This window comes from Stegostoma tigrinum, chromosome 26, assembly GCF_030684315.1.
Source record: "Stegostoma tigrinum isolate sSteTig4 chromosome 26, sSteTig4.hap1, whole genome shotgun sequence".
Taxonomy (NCBI): Eukaryota; Metazoa; Chordata; class Chondrichthyes; order Orectolobiformes; family Stegostomatidae; genus Stegostoma; species Stegostoma tigrinum.
The window spans coordinates 22,245,367-22,264,880 of NC_081379.1; the positions used below are offsets into that span (position 1 = coordinate 22,245,367).

Here is a 19,514-nt window from a genome sequence, read left to right on the forward strand (position 1 = left end):
TTAATATGTTTCAAGACTAGAAATGGCAGCATTGAATCAGAATTCCATAAGAAGCCTAGTTTTATACAGATGTCTTGGGCTGGACACCACTTTTATCTTTTCAAAGATTCCAGCAGCTGCTTTATATGAAGGTCCAAACCTATGATATCCATATTACGAGGAAAACTAATGCTCTCACCTGCCAATCTGGGGTCTTGGCATATGACAGGGTTTCACTGCTTAGCCAGAAATAGCGTTTCTTGAAGGTGAAACGAGTGACAAGGTTGACTCCCTCGGCTTTCCGCTTGTGTAAATATCCTTCTTTAATGGTAACTGATGGGTGGAACACTACGCGTTGTTGAAGCTCAGCCACTTGAAACAGAAAAGGTACACAACATGATCTGTGGTACCTAATATATGCTTTCAATTCTCCAGAGTCTGGACAGAACCATTACTTTAAGAAATAAGATGGATAATTCAAATGTGCTACACCTTGGTATAATGGGAATTCCTTGCAATCTAGCGCATTCCCAGCCATGAGTTTCCATCTATTGTGGATATTTCCAGCCAATGCTAAAGACCCAAAAAACTGGAAGTGCTGCTGCAAGTATCATTGTTTCCAAGAACTGCAAACTGGTTGAAAGCACAGCATGAATTTCTAAATGCTGTCAATACTATTAATGGAATTATGCAGACACTGGGATTCAGATTAATCCTTAATTTTCGGATTCAGCATGGTCTAACTTAAATCACTTTCAACTTGCCCAATTTTTCACAGGTTCATTTTGTTTATTCAAATGTCACTGGCTTGGCCAGCATTTATTACCCATCCCTAATTGGCCAGAGGGCAATTAAATGCCAACCATTGCTGTGGGTCTGGAGTCGTAAGTAGGTGAGACCAGCTAAAAATTCCCTTCCCTAAACGACATTAGTGACATTAGGCCGTGAGATTTTCCCTCTAACATTTGACAATGGCTTCATGATCATCATTAGACTACTGATTCCCGACATTCATTGAATTCAAATTCTACCATCTGCCAGCTGCTGAGCTTTTCCAGCAACTTCTGCTTTTGGTCTTGATTTACAGCAGTTCTTTTGGTTTTTATCAGGTAGCTTAGGTGGAAAGAGAAACAGTAAATATTTCATGATGACAATTTTTAATCAGTCCTGATATAAATTAAACATTAACGGTTTATGAGCAAGTAAAATTTATACTTGTCATGTCTCACTCAACTACAACCAAATTTGATCATTTTGGTTAAAATATGAATTTAAAATATAAATATAAATGTATTTCACTGGGAAAATAAGCACTTCAACTAAAGAAGATTTGTTTGTCATTTCAAATGTCACGGCTAATGTTTCCTGCATGTTTACAGGTCTATGAAAATTAAAAACATTCCCACACATGGGAAGGTGGTGTCTGAAGATTCTGTTGGATGGGTTGTTTGGAGATTTATGCACTCCTTTCATTGCCACAACTTCACCTCTGTATTTTCCTAGCAAAATCCTTGAACACATTTGGAACCTTCTCGAATCAGTCTTCAAGTGTGGTCAGTCACAAGCAAAGTCACCTATCACTTGGCACAGATACTTGTCCCCTTCAAAGATGCTTGCAGTCCTCCAGGGACTCTCCTGTAAGACTGGGTTCTGTGCAAAGCGGAGACTTTGGGATCCTGATGTCAGGCCAACAGATGACTTATCCACCCAGTGGACCTGATTTAGAGTGATTGGCAGACCAATGCTGGGTGATACAGACAGCACAGTGACTCAGTGTTTAGTACTACAGTCTCACAGTACCAGGGACCCAGGCTCACTTCCAGAATTGATAACTGTCTGTATGGAGTTTGCACGTTTTCCCTGTGTCAGCATGAGTTTCCGCTGGGTGCTCCAGTTTCCTTCCACGGTCTAAAGCTGTGAATGTTAGGTGGATTGGTCATGCTGTACGGCCTAGATGTGCAGGCTAGGTGGGTCAGCCATGGTGGGATGCTCTTGGAACTCGGTGCAGACCTAATGGACTGTGTGGCCTCTTTCTGCACAGTAGGAGTTTTATAAACATGGCTTGGCGGGTAAATTAATGCTTCTGGAATATACACATGCACACCTCTCTACACCTTTCACTTTCTGGGCAAAGCCATTTAGATCAGTTAATCACTTCTAATTTGACATTTGTTACCAGCAGTGATGCTGACTGGATGTGAAAAATTTGCTCATTTACCAGCAGAGGGTGTATGACTTTGCAAGTGAAAAATTAAAAGTAATATTTATACTTGATGCAGCGTGTAGGGCTGTCAAGAGATTTACTAGCAAAGCAAATAGTCTGCACAGTCAAACAGAAGGATTTGTAATACACTGTCACAAAGACAAATGTTATGTGTTCAGTGTCTAGCTCCTCAGTTACACCCTCAGCACTACCTTTCTAAAGCTAAAACAAGGATTGTGTCACTGAGCATGCTAACTGAAGCATGTAAATATTCTACTAAAAAGATTACCAATTGTTTAATCAATTCCCCAAATACAAAAGTTGCCTTTATAACAAAATCACATATGAACATGACGTTATGCCAAATAGAATGTGAAGACATGAGATTTAAGTTGGAAGATATTATGACTAATTATTCAAATACCATTCAACAGAAAACAACTAGTTCTCATTTTAGTGAAATGAGCCATAAACAAGCCAGCGAATTTTTAATGTTTGCCACTCTGAAGGCACACTAATTAAAATAATAGCGTTTTCAGCCTGTTTTTGACCAGCCTTGTAAGGTTCTTTTAAGAATTTCGGGTTAAGCGGTTCAAAATTTGCCACAACTTGGACAAACTGCCAATGTACTTATAAGAATTGCAGTGAAGGTCCAACCACCAGAGTAAAACCCAGATTTGCATTTTTAAGCAGGTACCCATCTATTTCAGGTGGGTAAACTGCTCAGCCATTTATAACCCTGCATTAGCCTGGCCTTACGTGTCAATGGGGTGCCCCAACATTCAGAAAGGAGGGAGTGACCCAGAAGATGAAAATTGTCTTCTCACCTTTGTGTCTTTGGACAGCATTTCTTCTGACATCCGATGAAACAGTGACTCACTGCCAACAAGATTTTTTTGTCAGCACTCTTACTGAAACAGGGATAATGGGCACTTGTAATCAAATTTCAGTCAATCTACTTGGAGTTTATCAATCAGCTTCCTGTGTGGACGCTCTGTTTGATTAACATTTCAAGATACTCCCAGATGCAGGTTCTGACTTGAGGTGTGATGCTTCTCTCTCAGTGGTTATGTTTATTGAAAGTCTTCAGATCCCATGATGTGAAACCTACAGAGTTAATTATTGCCAACATCCATAGACTTCCCTCATCCGACTGGTTGATCCAAAGTATGTCAGAATCACTTCTGCTCTGCCTCGAGATAAAGTCAAAGAAGAATGTGTTCCTTTGTAGATGTCACCAGTTCTAAACCTAATGGAAACCAGCAACCACTGAGTTCACTGCTTCTCTCACCAACTTGCCGGCTGCTTCATAGCTCCTCTCAGGTCACAGACTCATACAGCATAGAAACAGGCCTTTTGTCTACCATACCTTTGCTAACCAACAAACACCAGACTACACTGATCCTATGTATCTGTGCTTGCTCCATAGCCCATCCTGCCCTGACATTTTAAGTTCTTGTCCAGATGCTTCTTAAATGTTGCGTGAGTACCTGCTTCTATCAGCCTGACGGGCAGCACGTTCAATTGAGATTTTTCATCACAGGCAACACATCCCGGTGTATCTTCTCTGCACCCTTTCCTGTACAATCACATCTTTCTGATAATAGGGTGACCAGAAGTGCGTAAGTATTCCGTCTGTGGCCTAACAACGTTTTATAAAGTTGTAACGGGTCTTCCTTGCTTCTCTATTCTATGCCCTGGCTAATGAAGGGAAGCATCTCTTACACCTTCTTCACCATCCTGTCTACTTATGCTGACACCTTCAGGGATCTGTGGGCTTGTATACCAGAGTCCCATTGCTCCTCAGCACTTCCTAATGACCTGCCATTCACTGTGTATATCCTTCCCTTATTAGATCTCCCAAAATGCACCACCTCACACTTATCAGGATTAAATTCCATAAGACCATAAGGCGTAGGAGTGGAAGTAAGGCCATTCGGCCCATTGAGTCGACTCTGCCATTTAATCATGGCTGACGGGCATTTCAACTCCACTTCCCTGCACTCTTCCCGTAGCCCTTGATTCCTTGTGAGATCAAGAATTTATCGATCTCTGCCTGGAAGACTATTAACCTCCCAGTCTCCACTCGCTCCATGGCAATGAATTCCACAGGCCCACCACTCTCTGGCTGAAGAAATGTCTCCTCATTTCGATTCTAAATTTACCCCCTCTAATTCTAAGGCTGTGCCCACAGGTCCTAGTCTCCCGGCCAAATGGAAACAACCTCCAAGCATCCACCCTTTCTAAGCCACACATTGTCTTGTATGCTTCTATTAGATCTCCCCTCAACCTTCTAAACTCTAATGAATACAATCCCAGGAGTCTCAGCCGTTCATCATATGTTAGGCCTACCATTCCAGGGATCATCCGTGTGAGTCTCCGCTGGACATGCTCCAGCACCAGTATGTTCTTCTTGAGGTGTGGGGCCCAAAACTAGACACAGTAATTCCAACAGCATTTGTTCTGCCCAATTTACCAGCTGATCAATAAAGGAGTGCAGCCTGAGACCATCCTCTTCACTATCAATAGCACCACTAATTTTCATGCCATCTGCAAACTTACTAATTATATCATCTATGTTTCCATTCAATCACATCATACCACGTCAGATTTATTCTATCTGAACCCTGAGGATTTGCTATTTGCAACACACGTGCACATGGAAAACCTCATTGCAAAACTGCCAGAGAGACCAAAAGCAAGTAAAAACCCACAGTTCATGCATTTCCAGTCTTCGCAGAGTTACTCTGTTAGTGCTGAACAAGCAGATCAATGTGGTGGCAACTGATAGTTGTCCACATGGAAGCTATCTCCATGTGTTATGTGTAATGTAACCCAGAGCAGTCATGGTGCACTGAAACTACGCTCCTGTAACCAAGTCAACAGCTCAAATGTTAGGATAGTAGTGAGTCAATATTAGCCACAGCTCTGGGGAAATGCCTCATGCCATTTTCCCCCTTTTAACTCTCTGTCCTGATGATACTGTAATGAACTAAAGGCGTAGCAGCAATTATTGTGAGACACCAGGAAATCAAGTATCTGTATTTGGAATACCAAATCTCCTTGGCAACCTACAATCCAGCAGTAAGTTCTGTCTCAGTGTATATCACCAGATATCACAAGATATAAAGAAAATAATCCACAAAAGTAATAAACTGATGAATTTGCAATGCAGTTACCAATATCCAGAAAGTGTCAATAATCGCCAGCATAGTTAGGATTATTACTCAATCCATTGCATATATGGTGTCCTGTTAAAATGTCTAAGGTCAATAAACTGAAATTAGAATGGAAAATACACTTCAGGTCAGCAAGTATTTGAAAGAAAATGGTGTAGAATCCCTCACCAGGACTGATGTTTGATGTCCAGCCTCTGCTGGATTAACAGATCTTCTCTATTCTGACTGGCCAGCAGTCAATTTACTAAAGCAGTTTTACAACTCCTCCAGATCTCCAGAATCCATCGCTTTTCTATATCTATCACTCTTTTGTCATTCAGAGACTTAAATCCTCCACTACCTGCACTAGAATGAAAATACATGGAACAGGCAGGTGACTGCATACTGTCCATCTTTAAATTTTGGATGACTGTCTGGTGAGGTAAACGTTGCAAGTGGCTGTCATTGAAATATGATCTGTTCTGTCCAATGACATCGACCACTTTAACCTGAATATTTACCGTAAAAATTATTCCATTTTAAAGGTCAGCATTTTCCTGAAAAACTGAATGAGAACATATGCAAGCAGGAGGGGTTATCGGAAATGAATTCAAATACACAGCCATTACTTTTCTGTATCAGTGCCATGGTGCAACAGCTTGGTAGGGGGAAAATGTCTAACATGAAACAGGGGAGAAATTACTTGTGATATTTGAGCAGGAAATCAGGAGTGGCTTATTCACTAATTGTGAAAAGAACTTGCATATTATCAAGCTGTTATGAAATGGCACTAAAGAAAAAAAAATTCCTGTAGCATTGGAGGATAGAGGAGCGACATACAATGATGATTTATTACAAAGAATATGCAAATATATAAAATGAATTCGTCCATTCAGCTCATCAAAGCTGTCTACTGATCCAACTCTCCTACCAATAATCTCCTTCTCAATGGAACTGTTGCAAAGCTGAAGCTAAATGTTGATAGTTGAGATCATGAAATCCACCTTGAGCTGCAGCTGTGAATTTAAATAAAATCTGAATGTGAATACTGTGTATGTGAGGTAGCCATAGAGAATAAACTCAGCAGTTGAATCTCATTTGATTCAAATGTAGTTTCAGTGTTAAATGCTTCCTGGCACACAAATAATCGTTCACTTTTTCTAAAATAAAGATTTCAGAGCTGTTTTGAAGTGGTTAGTGTGCTATAGAGAGTTTTATTGGAAGTGTAATGTAATCTTTAACAATTTCTAAACTACGAGAATGAGGTATTCATGTTATATTCAATGGGGATTTTCAAAGCCAGTTTCAAGCAGATTACAACATCTTAAAAATCTTTTGAAAAGAACAAGCTTACAACTTGCTTTATGTGTCACGCACTGTGCCTACTTCCCACGTAGATAAAATGTTGTAAGTTGGTTACCACACAGGGTGTTTCTTACTTTAAATTGACAAATACTCTTAACGTTTGCAACATTTTATTTAAGATATACTTAAGCATGGTTATGGAATAAAACAAAACTGAAACCATTCAGTCTATGGCGCGTACTTACAGTTGTCATTGTAGAAATAAAATGAAACCGTGATTCATACTTTAAGAGTTTCAAAGAATGAGCAAATTCTAAAATGTTTACAGGTTGTGACAAGGTGGATGCAGACAGAATGTTTCTTCTGGCTGGTGAGTTTAGAAATAGTGGAAATAGTTTCAGAATAAGGCATAAACCATTTAACCCTGAGATGAGGCAGGATTTTTTCATTGAGAGAATGATGCATTTTTGGAATTCTCTAACTTTCTAGAGACTAATGACATCGTGTGATAGGGGATAATTTGGGAAAATAGAGCTGAGACAGATGATCATCCATGATCTGATTGAATGACAGAGTGACTCAATGAGCTGAATAGCCTGCTACTGTTCCAATATTTCTATAATGATTTTCCACAAAGTCAATATCTGTCCTGATAAGTAAAACATTGCATGTTGACAAACAGCAACAGCTCAATAATTCACTCTCTATTGCAAATAATAATTATGACAATCATGTTGCATTTTATCTCTCAATGTAATAATATAATCCCGATATTGTGGTTATTAATATTCAATATTCTGTAGTGCACCCTTTAAATAAGCAGACCTAGAAGTTCCTGGAAAGTTCTGACAAAATTATGGTGTAAGAGGAGAGCTGCAGTGTTTTCAATGTAGAAATTCACATGTAACTGATTTACAAAGATTTCAATCCAAAGCATAGTTACATTTTCTTAACATGTCCTTGTTTGTTAAATGAGTCCAGATTTCTCTTGAAACCATTCCAATTGTTAATCACTCAATTCCTTACAGCTGTTTAAAACTAATCCTTCAAAGCCCTGTAGCCTCTCACTGGACTGTTTTGGCACAGCTTGAAGTGTGAGAGTGCATTCAATTTAGAAAAATAGAAAAGTACAAAAGAGTGGAATCTTTGTAAAAGGTCTAAAACCTATGAGTATTGATGTTCAGAGTAATTTGGATATGCTCATACAAGGAAACCTGAAATCTAGCCTGCGTTTACTGCAAACAATTAAGAAGGCAAATGGTGTCTTGGCCATTATCGCAAAGAGATTGAAGTACAAGAATAAGACAGGGGTTTGATGTGCATGCAACTAGACCTGCATTTGAGTAAATGGTCTCAAGATAACTTCATGGAATAAATGAATTATCCAGTGATGACAGGCTGAGAAAACTGGACCTCTGAGTTTAGAAGAATGAGACGTGACCTCATTGGACATTTGAAAATTCTAAAGGAATTTGACAAGGGAACACTGAAAGTTTGTATCCTCCGGTTGGACAATCTAAAACACCGGAGAACAGTCTCAGGGTAAAGGGCCGATCATGTAGGATCAAGAGGAAGAGAAAATACTTCAGTCAAAGGATTATGAATCTTTGGAGTTCTCAACCTTGGAAGGTTGTAGATGCTCTATCACTGACTACAGTTACTTGGGATACGTAAATGTCTGACCTCTCATTAAATCAAAGGGGATGGGAGCAGTCAGGAAAGTGGAGTAAAGACCATGATCATCCATAATCAGCTTGAATTCACAGCAAGGTCAATGGACCACACACAGTATTCCTGCTCCTATCTGTTGAGTTCATACATTCTTGTGTCCAGCTACTAAGTGTTCAATATATTTATAATAGATTTTCACTTGCATTACCAAGGAATGTTCTTTACTGAAGGCAAAGAGCAATCGATTGTCGAATTATTTTTCCTAAATCATCCCTATACTCCAGAAAATGAACCTTTTCTTTGCATTACTCCACTTTGATAAGGGAAAAAGCCAAGCACAGAACATAAAATTGGGGTTTTGAATGCAATTGACAATAACATGCAGAGAGATAAGAGTCACATATAAATATCAAGTAATCAGATATTGTAGCTCAAGCAGCACCGATCAATCTCCTAAGGTTTCAGCAATTATTTCAGGGCTCCTGGAACCATGTGCCAATTAACAATGTAGTAAGAAATGATATTCAACAGATTGCTATGAAAGAATTTTTTAAAATGTGCACAAATTGAATATTTTGAAGATATTTCTGATGTTACACTTTATCATTTCTTTGAGATGAGCAGAGAAGTCAAGTTAGGTGTTAAAGTAGGTGTAAGTTCGATGTTTATGTCACCTTGCATATTATTTTATAGTTGGGAAGGCAATTACCTAATTGTATTATACATGGACTGCTAATCCAGGGATCTAGGTAATGTTTTGGGGACCCAGTTTGAATCCTGGCACAGCAGATGGTGGAATTTCAATTCAATTAAAATCTGAAGTTAAGAGTCTAATGATGACCATGAATCTATTGTTACCTACAGAAAAACTCACCTGGTTCACTATTATCCTTTAAGGAAGGAAACTGTCATCCTTAACTCTTAACTGCACTCTGTGCAATTGGGAAGGATGATAATGATTGATCCTGCCATTGACACCCTCATCCCATGAATGAATAATAAAAAATTACTCTTATAGATTAAAATTTAATAGTAGAAAATGCAATCAAAGCATTTTGAAGTCTAGTCTACTTAAAAACTTGGGGCTGTATTGTTTTAAGAAGTAAATAGCCAAGGTAAGGTGATTAAAATGCTGGGCTTAAGTCATTGCCAGAACACCTAAAACGAAAAGGATTTTCAGAAGTTTACTTACATCTGTTTGATAGAATCAAAATAATAGAGATGAGGTAATAAAAGCAACGCATGGCCTTACTTAGCTGGAAAGGTGGGGTTGAATTCCCCCCACCCCCTATTATGAAGGAATATGGTGACAACATACACTTAAAATGAAAAACTTTATTTTCAAAGTCAAGAAAATTCTCCTGATCAGCTGCTCAAACAGTGTTTTCAGAATCCATGCATTTGCACCTTTTTAAAAACCCAACTCACTCTATTTCCATCCCAGTTTCAATTCTGCTCTGCTTTACCAAGAAACTAGGGGAGGTGTCAGTTCCTTGCAGGTGAAACGGAACAGGTACCTGATGGATGCAGCTAACCAAATGCCTCTCCAGGGCAGTGCACTTCTTCTGGACAAGGTCTCTGCACACTCCAGGAGCACCATCCTCATCAACCCTTCTATCCACACAACTCCTCATCAGCAAACTAATAGCTTCACCACATCACCATGCCTTCTCTCAGACCAACTAACACACCATTTCAAGACTTCAACACTTTACCTTGGAGCTGACTTCAAAGTCATATCCTAAACATTAACAAGTAAATGCTGTAAACATTGCACTGCACTCACAAGTGATTCATAGCAGTTCATTTCTAATGGCTTGCAATCCATTTCAATAACAGATTACTTGCCAAATAAGCACTGTGAAATCACATCATGCCAAATACCTCAGCTAATGTCTCCAGCTCTATATTGAAATATTCGGTTTGCAAAAATGACAGGGTTTTAGAACAACAGCAATAGATGCTTCATCATGCAAAAAAAAGGCACTTATGCCTTTTAGCCATGAGTCTACTTCCAGAATCATGTCTTTCCTGTGGTTGCACCATTGCAGTGAATAAGAATTTGTCAACAGAAACCTACTTCAGAAAATTGAAGATGTGCTGGTCGTCACCTTGCCACACATTACAGACCTCCTTCTTGAGCAAATCTCTCAGCAGAGATACCTTTATCACAAATATATGGCGAGAGGACGTTGAAAAATTGGAGGAAATATCGCAGATACTCCTTATCCAATAGGCTGGACATTTGTTTAACATCCTCAATCGTGTTTGCACCAGGCTGGATTCCATGAACGGAATAAGCAAACCAGATAAAAGTTTATCTGGCTAAACGGTGACCTGGCACTTTGTGCTGCCAATGCATACCTAAATGCTTGCCTTCCATTTTTGTTGATGCTCTGAGGATTTTTGCTTTAATGAAGGAGGATGCAAACCTTGGTTGTTCCTTTATTTCGCCTAATTTATTGTTCCGTCCTTTTACTTTTTCGTCCATTAATTTATTTTTCATGGTTGTGGCCTCTGTAAAATGAGTCTGTACCTTTAAAAGAGGAATGCTACAGTAGCAGGTTTGAGCCACTGGACAAAAGTTTGCACCGAACAAGGAGTGGTGAAATCACAACAGCTCTTCTGAATTGGAAAAATAACAAAATGGCACACCCAACAAACCTCTGCACACTGCTCAGCTACTCTAGGTTGGAAAATCACACTTTAGTGTTTAAAACTCTGCCATTATGAGCAGATTCACTTTCTAGTTAAACAGATAACATCCTTTGACTGTTGATGTCAGTTTTAAGCCAGTAAGAAGTCTTAAATCTGCTGCTATTATCTTTAAACCTGTAACAAGCATTTTGACCATTCTATCTTAACTTATATGTTAGAAAGCAGATTGAAACAATTCTTTAAAAATATTTTTGCAACAGCGATAGAAGGATTCTAACTTGATAGGTCTGTATCTTTAATTAGAGAGCAGTTAAGTCTGTCTCCTGGCTACTTAAGATGGAGATTTTTTTTGATGCAAATTTCCTGTGATTGGTCACCTGAATGCTTATAATCCAGCATCTAACTAAACAACTAGTGAACTGAAAACTGATCATCATTGTGCAGAAGACATTGTGTTATCATTGACGAATCAGAATGATTGTGAGCAGGACCCATCCAGTTTTGAGATTTGGATGGCGTGACACAGAACTGTGTTTCCCTGACATTTGTTTCCTTCACCATATTTGTGTCTTTTCTGTTTTTCTTTGTTAGCCTGTTTGTATGGGAACATAAAAGAGATAAAGTTTAAGTTGCATAGTAATAAATTAACAACTTTTTCCTTCTTTTGCCATTGGTTAAGAAAATCAGGTTGGCTACATTAAATAGTTTATTTTTCTTAATGGCAAAAACCTGGCATGCATTTCTTTTAGGCTGAATCAGACAATCAGATAAATTAGGCATTTTGGTACTTTAATTAAATTTTCATGTTTGTGGTGACTCCAGGAACAGGCAGCTTGATATCAATGCTCAGTCTCAAGCAAGTCATGACAATATTCAGGACCTGGTCCATGTCATCTCACAGCCAAGTCCTCATTCTGGCTATCAGATCATATTTATGTACTCAATGTGTGCTATTTAGAAATGTATTTTGTTAAGAACGTTACATGCGTACAAATAGAAAGCCTTCAGTTTTGTCTTTTCGTTATCTTTGCAACAGCTGGTCTTTACTTTTGTTGTGTTCTTAGGTTTATTCTCTCCACCCTTTTCTGCCATTCTGACCTTCAGTGCCCATAATACCACCTTGCTGTCCTGCCTGAACTCCACCTTTTGATTTGCTATATCTATATGAGCTTGATCCCTCATCTCCTCCCCACCTTGCTTCTTCAGTTCTTCAGTCATGTTACTCGTTTAATACCAATCCCAGTACAGTTCAGGCAGAGAGCATCCTGATGGTACAGATCCCACATTCACCACTACTGATGCTAATGCCTCATGAACTGGACACCACATCTCCCACAATAATCACTGACACAGTCTGAGTCAAAGAGTCTTTGAGGGGAATTCACAACTAGGTCTTTGGAAGTTAAGAATTAGAATTGCTTGTGAAAGGCACAGGGTTTTAATGAGATTTGGTGATATTCTGCACCACTTAAGGTGCAGACTGTGAGATGTTCAACTATAGGTTTGCCTGTTCATTTATATTTACCTCATCTTTACCCTGAATATCAGAGTTTCCGATGTAGACTGGGTGCTTTTGATTCAGATTTGCTGGGTAAAATCATGCCAGCCAATGAACAACATGGACATTGGCAAGAAAGTTGTCAACTTGGAAACCAGAAATTCCATTGAGAAAGAGTGTGCATATTACAACAGAGCACTAATCACCCTAACAAAAAACTCCTTGATAAACAAACGTTTCTCTGAGATAGCACCAAAAATTTGGAAGTCTTTTATCTGGTGCCAAACCTATAGAAACACCATTGTCACAAGAACAAATCCATAGCTGTCACCCCATCTTATGAGAATAGTCATAATTACTACAGTATTTAATTAAATTTGAAGTACACAAACTATTACCTTCATTATCAATGTCTATCAACTTATCCAGGAAATCCTTCACACAGCTTACACTCTGTAAAATGAATGGATGAAGGGGTGTCATCCACTGTTCTTTTCCATGTCCCAACTGAAGGCCCAGGTTACCAATACTCTGAACGGCCTGAAATGGAAAATACAAGTCAATCCATTTCTGAAGTAATATTAACTGTACTTACATGAGTCTAATTGGAATGATCTTAATACGATGCCATTTACAAATTTGGTCCAATGGCTGTGGAGTCTAGAAAATGGCTATTTTTACAGGATAGGTGAAGAGATTCAGAGCAGAAAGCAGGCGAAACATTTCCTTTACTACAGTGCATTTTAAGATGCAGGTACATGCCAGAGTTAGTGATTGAAGCAGTGATCATGCGAACATTCCGAATAGGTTAGAACATAAGAACTGTATGGGCATATATGATTTGACCACTGCTAATATGGAATCATAAGCACTACCATTGAAATAATTAGGCTGAAGTGTCTTTGTTCCATGTAACATTTCATTTCAGCATGTTAAAATCAAATTTTTATTAAGCCTACAAGCTACCTCCTTTGAATATAGTTCATACATCTGTACCAATGGCCCTCACCAGTTATTGTCTAATTCCTAGTTATTTTGCTTGGATCAGACTATAAAGGAAAACCTTCAGGGCTGTTGTGGCACAGTGATAGTGTCCCTATCTCTGTCCCTATCTCAACCCAGAAAGCCTGGGTTGGAGTTGATTGTACTCCAGAGGTGTGCAATAACGATACTGAGTGGGTTGATTAGAAAATAAATATTGAGGGATTCCCCTGTTTGACTGCATTACTCTGATACAGCTGATGTCCTGACCTAAAATATAAACCTGGTTTTCCCTTATTACTATTGACTAGTCCATTGTTAATCTCCAACAGATTTCATTAATTCCATCATTATAATTATCAGAATAAACAGTATCAGCCAGAACCTGATCATAAACGAACTCAGAAACAAAGACAGTGTTGTACAAAAGCTGCACAGGCCTAGAAACTCACTGTTGGTACAGCAGTTACATTAATAATCAATAAAGTAGTTTCAGGAAGAATCCATGCAGAAAAAAAAAATCCCTTTTGGTACTGAACCATTTAATTGAAGATTGACAGCGAGATCTGAATTATGTTTGTGCATCCATTTGTGTACATGATCAATGTAACATGAAGAACCTATTGAATGCATGATGAGCGCTGGCACTGACTATATGACATCTGTTAGCAGCTGAGCTGAAATTGACTTTCCATATTAAGCAGAGGTTCACCTGCACATCTGCCAATGTGGTATGCTGTATCCATTGTACCCGGTGTGGCTTCCTCTACATTGGGGAAACCAAGCAGAGGCTTGGGGACCACTTTGCAGAACACCTCCGCTCGGTTCGCAATAAACAACTGCACCTCCCAGTCGCGAACCATTTCAACTCCCCCTCCCATTCTTTAGATGACATGTCCATCATGGGCCTCCTGCAGTGCCACAATGATGCCACCCAAAGGTTGCAGGAACAGCAACTCATATTCCGCTTGGGAACCCTGCAGCCCAATGGTATCAATGTGGACTTCACCAGCTTCAAAATCTCCCCTTCCCCCAATGCATCCCAAAACCAGCCCAATTCGTCCCCTCCCCCCACTGCATCACACAACCAGCCCAGCTCTTCCCCTCCACCCACTGCATCCCAAAACCAGTCCAACCTGTCTCTGCCTCCCTAACCTGTTCTTCCTCTCACCCATCTCTTCCTCCCACCCCAAGCCGCACCTCCATTTCCTACCTACTAACCTCATCCCACCTCCTTGACCTGTCCGTCTTCCCTGGACTGACCTATCCCCTCCCTACCTATACTCTCCTCTCCACCTATCTTCTTTTCTCTCCATCTTCGGTCCGCCTCCCCCTCTCTCCCTATTTATTCCAGAACCCTCACCCCATCCCCCTCTCTGATGAAGGGTCTAGGCCCGAAACGTCAGCTTTTGTGCTCCTGAGATGCTGCTTGGCCTGCTGTGTATATCCAGCTTCACACTTTATTATCTTGGATTCTCCGGCATCTGCAGCTCCCATCATCTCTGAAATCACATACCACTGGATTATAAAGGAACGTGACGTCTGTGAGTCTACTTACAAGTTTATCAGTAGATGTAAACTCCTGTCGAGTGGTTTAAAATAAAATTCATTAAAACGTGTACTGCTAGGGAATAAAAGAATGGAAAATGCTAGGAATCTGAATTACAAGCAGAAAATGCAAGCATTCCAACAGGCGTCATTCCAAGGTAGAAAAGAGCATACTGTGAACAGCAAATAGCTCAAGCGTTCCAGTCCCTGTTGTCTATGCAGGAATACTTCCTCCAGAATATCCCTACTCTTACTGCCACTTACCCAATTTCCAACTGCCCTTCCCTGGTAGTTTCTTGTGAAATCATACCAGACACAACATTTCTCCTTTCACCATCATGCAGAGTCCTAAACTCTTCTGTGTAAGGCACCAACCTACATTGTAATTCCCAGAGACAGTTCAGGATCCTCTTCACTGTGTGATGGTTACAGGACAGCAACCCAGAGGGCACCATTTCAAAACCCAACAAATGAAACTGAATCCAATAAATATGCAATCACCAGAAAATAAACAAAAAGGCGTCAAGATATTTGTCAAACCCAATTAATACTTTTCAGAAGAGAAACTTAATTCATTTTGTCTTTACCTGATTCCATTCCCATTCAATGTGGTTCATTTACAATGCCCTGTTTTGTGCTCTAGCAAGACATTTTGTTGTAAATAACTGCTTCATGAAAACAGCTACTCTTGCTAAAATTAAATGCAAACTATTGCTGGCGCTGGAAATCTGAAACAAACCTAGAAAATGCCAGAGAAACTCAGCAGATCTGAAAGCATTCATGGAGAGAGAGAGACAGAGTTAATGTTTTGATTCTGATTCTTCTTCAGAACCTGGGAAGTCATTTCTTTCTCCACAGTCGCTGCCAGACCTGCTGGTATTCGTCGTATTTATTTTACCTTATCTTGACAACTAAGAATGGGGTGTACCTGCTGCTCATATTACTAGGAATGAAAACAAAGCATTGCAGAAGCCAAATGCAAGTTAGGTGGTGATCTTTGCTGAATGTTCTTTCATTTTGAACCAACTTTTGCTGCCTTTTCTATAGGATTATCCTTTTGCAAACCCCATGCACGATGGATGTAGAAAAGTATCATAGTACACACAATCAACTCTCCCTGCTCAATTCCCCCTCTGAAGGTTTTGCTGGACAGAATGGTTACATTCAGGAGTATTGGATCACTTGACCACTGTTCTCTCACTACTGGGTGACAGCTCACTGTTAGGATGTGCCTTTACATTTATCTGTTGCTCAGCACTGAGGGAGCTGCAAAAAGGTCACCTTCGCCAAAAGCAGCAGGGTTCTTCCTGTCCTCGTGTCGGCATGATGATCTCTCAGGCTGAAGAGTTTGGGTGTTAAAATGGCTGGGGCAAAAAACCTCAGGAAGAGAAACCCACCGATAGCCAAGTACTTGACATCCTAAAAAAAAGAATACAAAACCAATTAGCACAAATTGTAGTTAGTGAAATTATTGGCCATGTAAGCCTATTCTCTGTTCATAAGCGTCCACCGATCTTTGATCTCATTGTATTGGATTTTGAGAACTTAATGCCAATTATCAATTGCTTTATCAAAAGAATTTCAGGCTTTGATCCTCCAGTCATCAAGTTGTATACCACATTCCTAATGCAGTTCTAGTAAAATTACTAGGTTTACTAAATTAAACTTCTGTCATATTCAACACAGAAGTGTTGGGGTATATCATTGAATCAAAGAGTGCAGAACCAGACCACTTGGTCCATGGCGCCAATGCCAACTCTCTGAGAAGACTACCAAATCACAATTGTCACTAATCACATTGAATGAGCATTGTTGAGTGGGATCCAGTTCATCACTACAACAGTAATTTTTTTTTAAAATTACAATTCCTGTTAACTCTTACATGATACTGCCCACTTCTGAGTTTTATTGTGCAGCAGAACTTTAACTCAGTGTCAGACACAGAATGCTTATGGAATAATTTCCCCAGATGGTTTGTGATGGGAATACTGGAGGATTTGTTCACTCTCCCAAGAGGGGTTACGCAACGACTGCAGAAAATGTTATCCTGATAATTAATAGAAAAGGGTCAAAACTGAATTAATTATTTTAATTTAATACTGAAGAACATCTTTTTCAATATGCAGATTGCCAAGAGACTAATTTTTCACATTATTCAAAATTATGCCTCCTGCTAATTCCCTCTCCGTTACTCCTCCCATTCCAGGCTGCACAATCAGAGTGGAAGTACTGGTGTGGAACCTCTCTGTGTTTTGTTTGATCCTGAGCTCAGCTTTGGACTCCTTACTCTATTCACTGAGCTCACTTATTTCCAACTCTGTCACATTGCTTCTTTCTGCCGTCATCTCAACCCATCATCATAGACACAGTTACTCACACTTTCAACAACTCCAGTATTCTCCTACATACTCTTCACCATAAGTCCTACACAACACAAGTTCAATTCTGTCCAAAAATGTACTGGGGACATCTTATTCCATTCTGAGACATACTGCCCTATCCTCAAAAGCCCCTACAAAGTGTGTTGGGATATTTGTTACATTAAAGGCACGACACAAATTCAAGTTTTTGTTACTTATGCTGGTAGATGACTCCATTCTTTATCAAGCAGTGAATTAATATAATAACTCTCAAAGTAGCAAATGAGTCTTTGTTTCAATGGTGCTGCATTCCTCCAAAAACACAAATTAAAAACAAAAACACAGCATGTCTTCATTCTATGAAATGTAAAGGGATTAAACTGCAGAATCCCTCTAGTGTTGAAACAATCCATTCAGCCCAACAAGTCCACGCCAACTCTCCAAACAGCACTCCACAACGCCATCCCTGTAAACCTGTATTTTCCATGGCTAATTCACCTAAGCAGCACATTGCTGGACACTTCAGCATGGCCAATCCACCTAACCTGCACATCTTTGGACTGTGGGAGGAAATCAGAGCATCTAGGGGAAATCCACACAGACAGAGGGAGAATGTGCAAACTCGACACAGACAATCACCTGAGGCTGGAAACAAACCTGGCACCCTGGCACTGTGAGGCTGCAGTGTTAACCACTGAGACATCATGCCACCTCTATGCTACTATGCCCTGTGACATTGCAATGAGCTCCTCTGTAAGGTTCCAAATTAATCGCTGCACCACAGTAATTTATCAGTTTAGAAGTACAGGGTGATGCAGTTCTCTGGCTCTCCACTAACTTACAATTCTGAGCTTGCAGTTTTGACTTTTTAAACCCAGTTGCTTAATTAAAAATAAGGGCACCAATCAGAGTACACCAACCCTAAAGTGAGCGGAGGGACATGAGGAAGTGAAATCATGCTGAACAGAGGGTGGCACTCAAACCTGGAGGGGGGTGTGAGGACGGGTTGATATAAAGAAAATGGCAAGCCCAAGTTGCTTCTGTTCTATAATTTCTGGTGCTTGGCCTGGGCTAATAATGGATACTAGGTGAGGCCTTGAGGTCAATTCACCCGAAACCCTTCTCAAAGGACGAATGGCAATTGACACAGAGTGATCAAAACATTGAGTCTTGTATATATACCTTGCCTTTAAGAGAATCCATCTTGAAGGACTCCACGTGCTGAGTGTATACAATACTGTGACTGTATCTCCCAGTTTGTCTGCTGTGGGTTTGCAAACTGTACACACTGAGACCAACTGATTCTAGAATTAACAAATTATAAAATTGTTAAGGTGTAGAAGGAGGCTGTTTGTGTCTGCATTGACTGCCCAAATAAGCACCATGACTTAGTACCATTCTCTTGCCTTTTGCTCAGGCCCCTGCATATTGTTTCTATTTAAACAATCATACAGTGCCCTCTTGAATACCTCAGTTGAACCTGGCTCCACCGCACTTCCATGCAATGCATTCCCAACACAAATCACTCAATTTGTTCTTAGCTATCCAGACCCCTCATGATTTTGAAAACTTCTATCAGACATCCTGTTTGGTTCTTCTATCCAAGGAGAACAGTCCTGACTTCTTTAATCTATCCTCATAACTGAAGTTTCTCCCCTTTGGAACCGTTCTTGTAAATCTCTTCTGCACTCTCTGCAATGTTTACTATTATGTGGTGCCCAGAACTGAACACAACACTCCACCTGAGATCTAACCAAGTCTAAGCAGTCCCATAGAGGTCCTTCTGTTGCCTCAGACCAACACTGCACTACTTTCTGCACTGGGTCCTCATTCTTCAATCTCTGCTTGTGATATGATGTTCCAAAATTCAGATGTTCTTGAGATTGGCCTGGTTGAAGTCACGAGCAACCACGCCTCTGGATATTCTGCCTCAGGACTGTTGTAGCAAAAAAATAGGAATTGCTGGAAAAGCTCAGCAGGTGTGGCAGCATCTGTGGGGAGAAAATCAGTGTTAACGTTTCGGGTCAAGTGACCCTTCCTTAGAACTGTGCTCTGACGAGCAACTGAATGTCAGACCATTATCATTGATATGGCCATTGGGTGGAATTTGCTCAGGAAGTCAGCTCACTTGACAGGGAGATGGTTTCTGTTAG

The 19,514-nt window shown here is 40.0% G+C and overlaps 1 protein-coding gene across 4 annotated transcripts in view; it reads right to left on the reverse strand.

Moving 5' to 3' along the window:
- Window positions 1-19,514, reverse strand: part of LOC125464136 (rasGAP-activating-like protein 1) — a 250,170-nt gene that overhangs the window by 24,696 nt on the left and 205,960 nt on the right. For all 4 annotated transcript variants that reach the window (XM_048556259.2, XM_048556258.2, XM_059655017.1 and 1 more), the window contains 3 exons: window positions 16,283-16,420; window positions 12,871-13,012; window positions 179-351 (listed from right to left, as the gene is read on the reverse strand). In XM_048556259.2, the coding sequence (XP_048412216.1) occupies window positions 179-351; window positions 12,871-13,012; window positions 16,283-16,420 (453 nt within the window). The remainder of the gene's footprint in view (window positions 1-178; window positions 352-12,870; window positions 13,013-16,282; window positions 16,421-19,514) is intronic.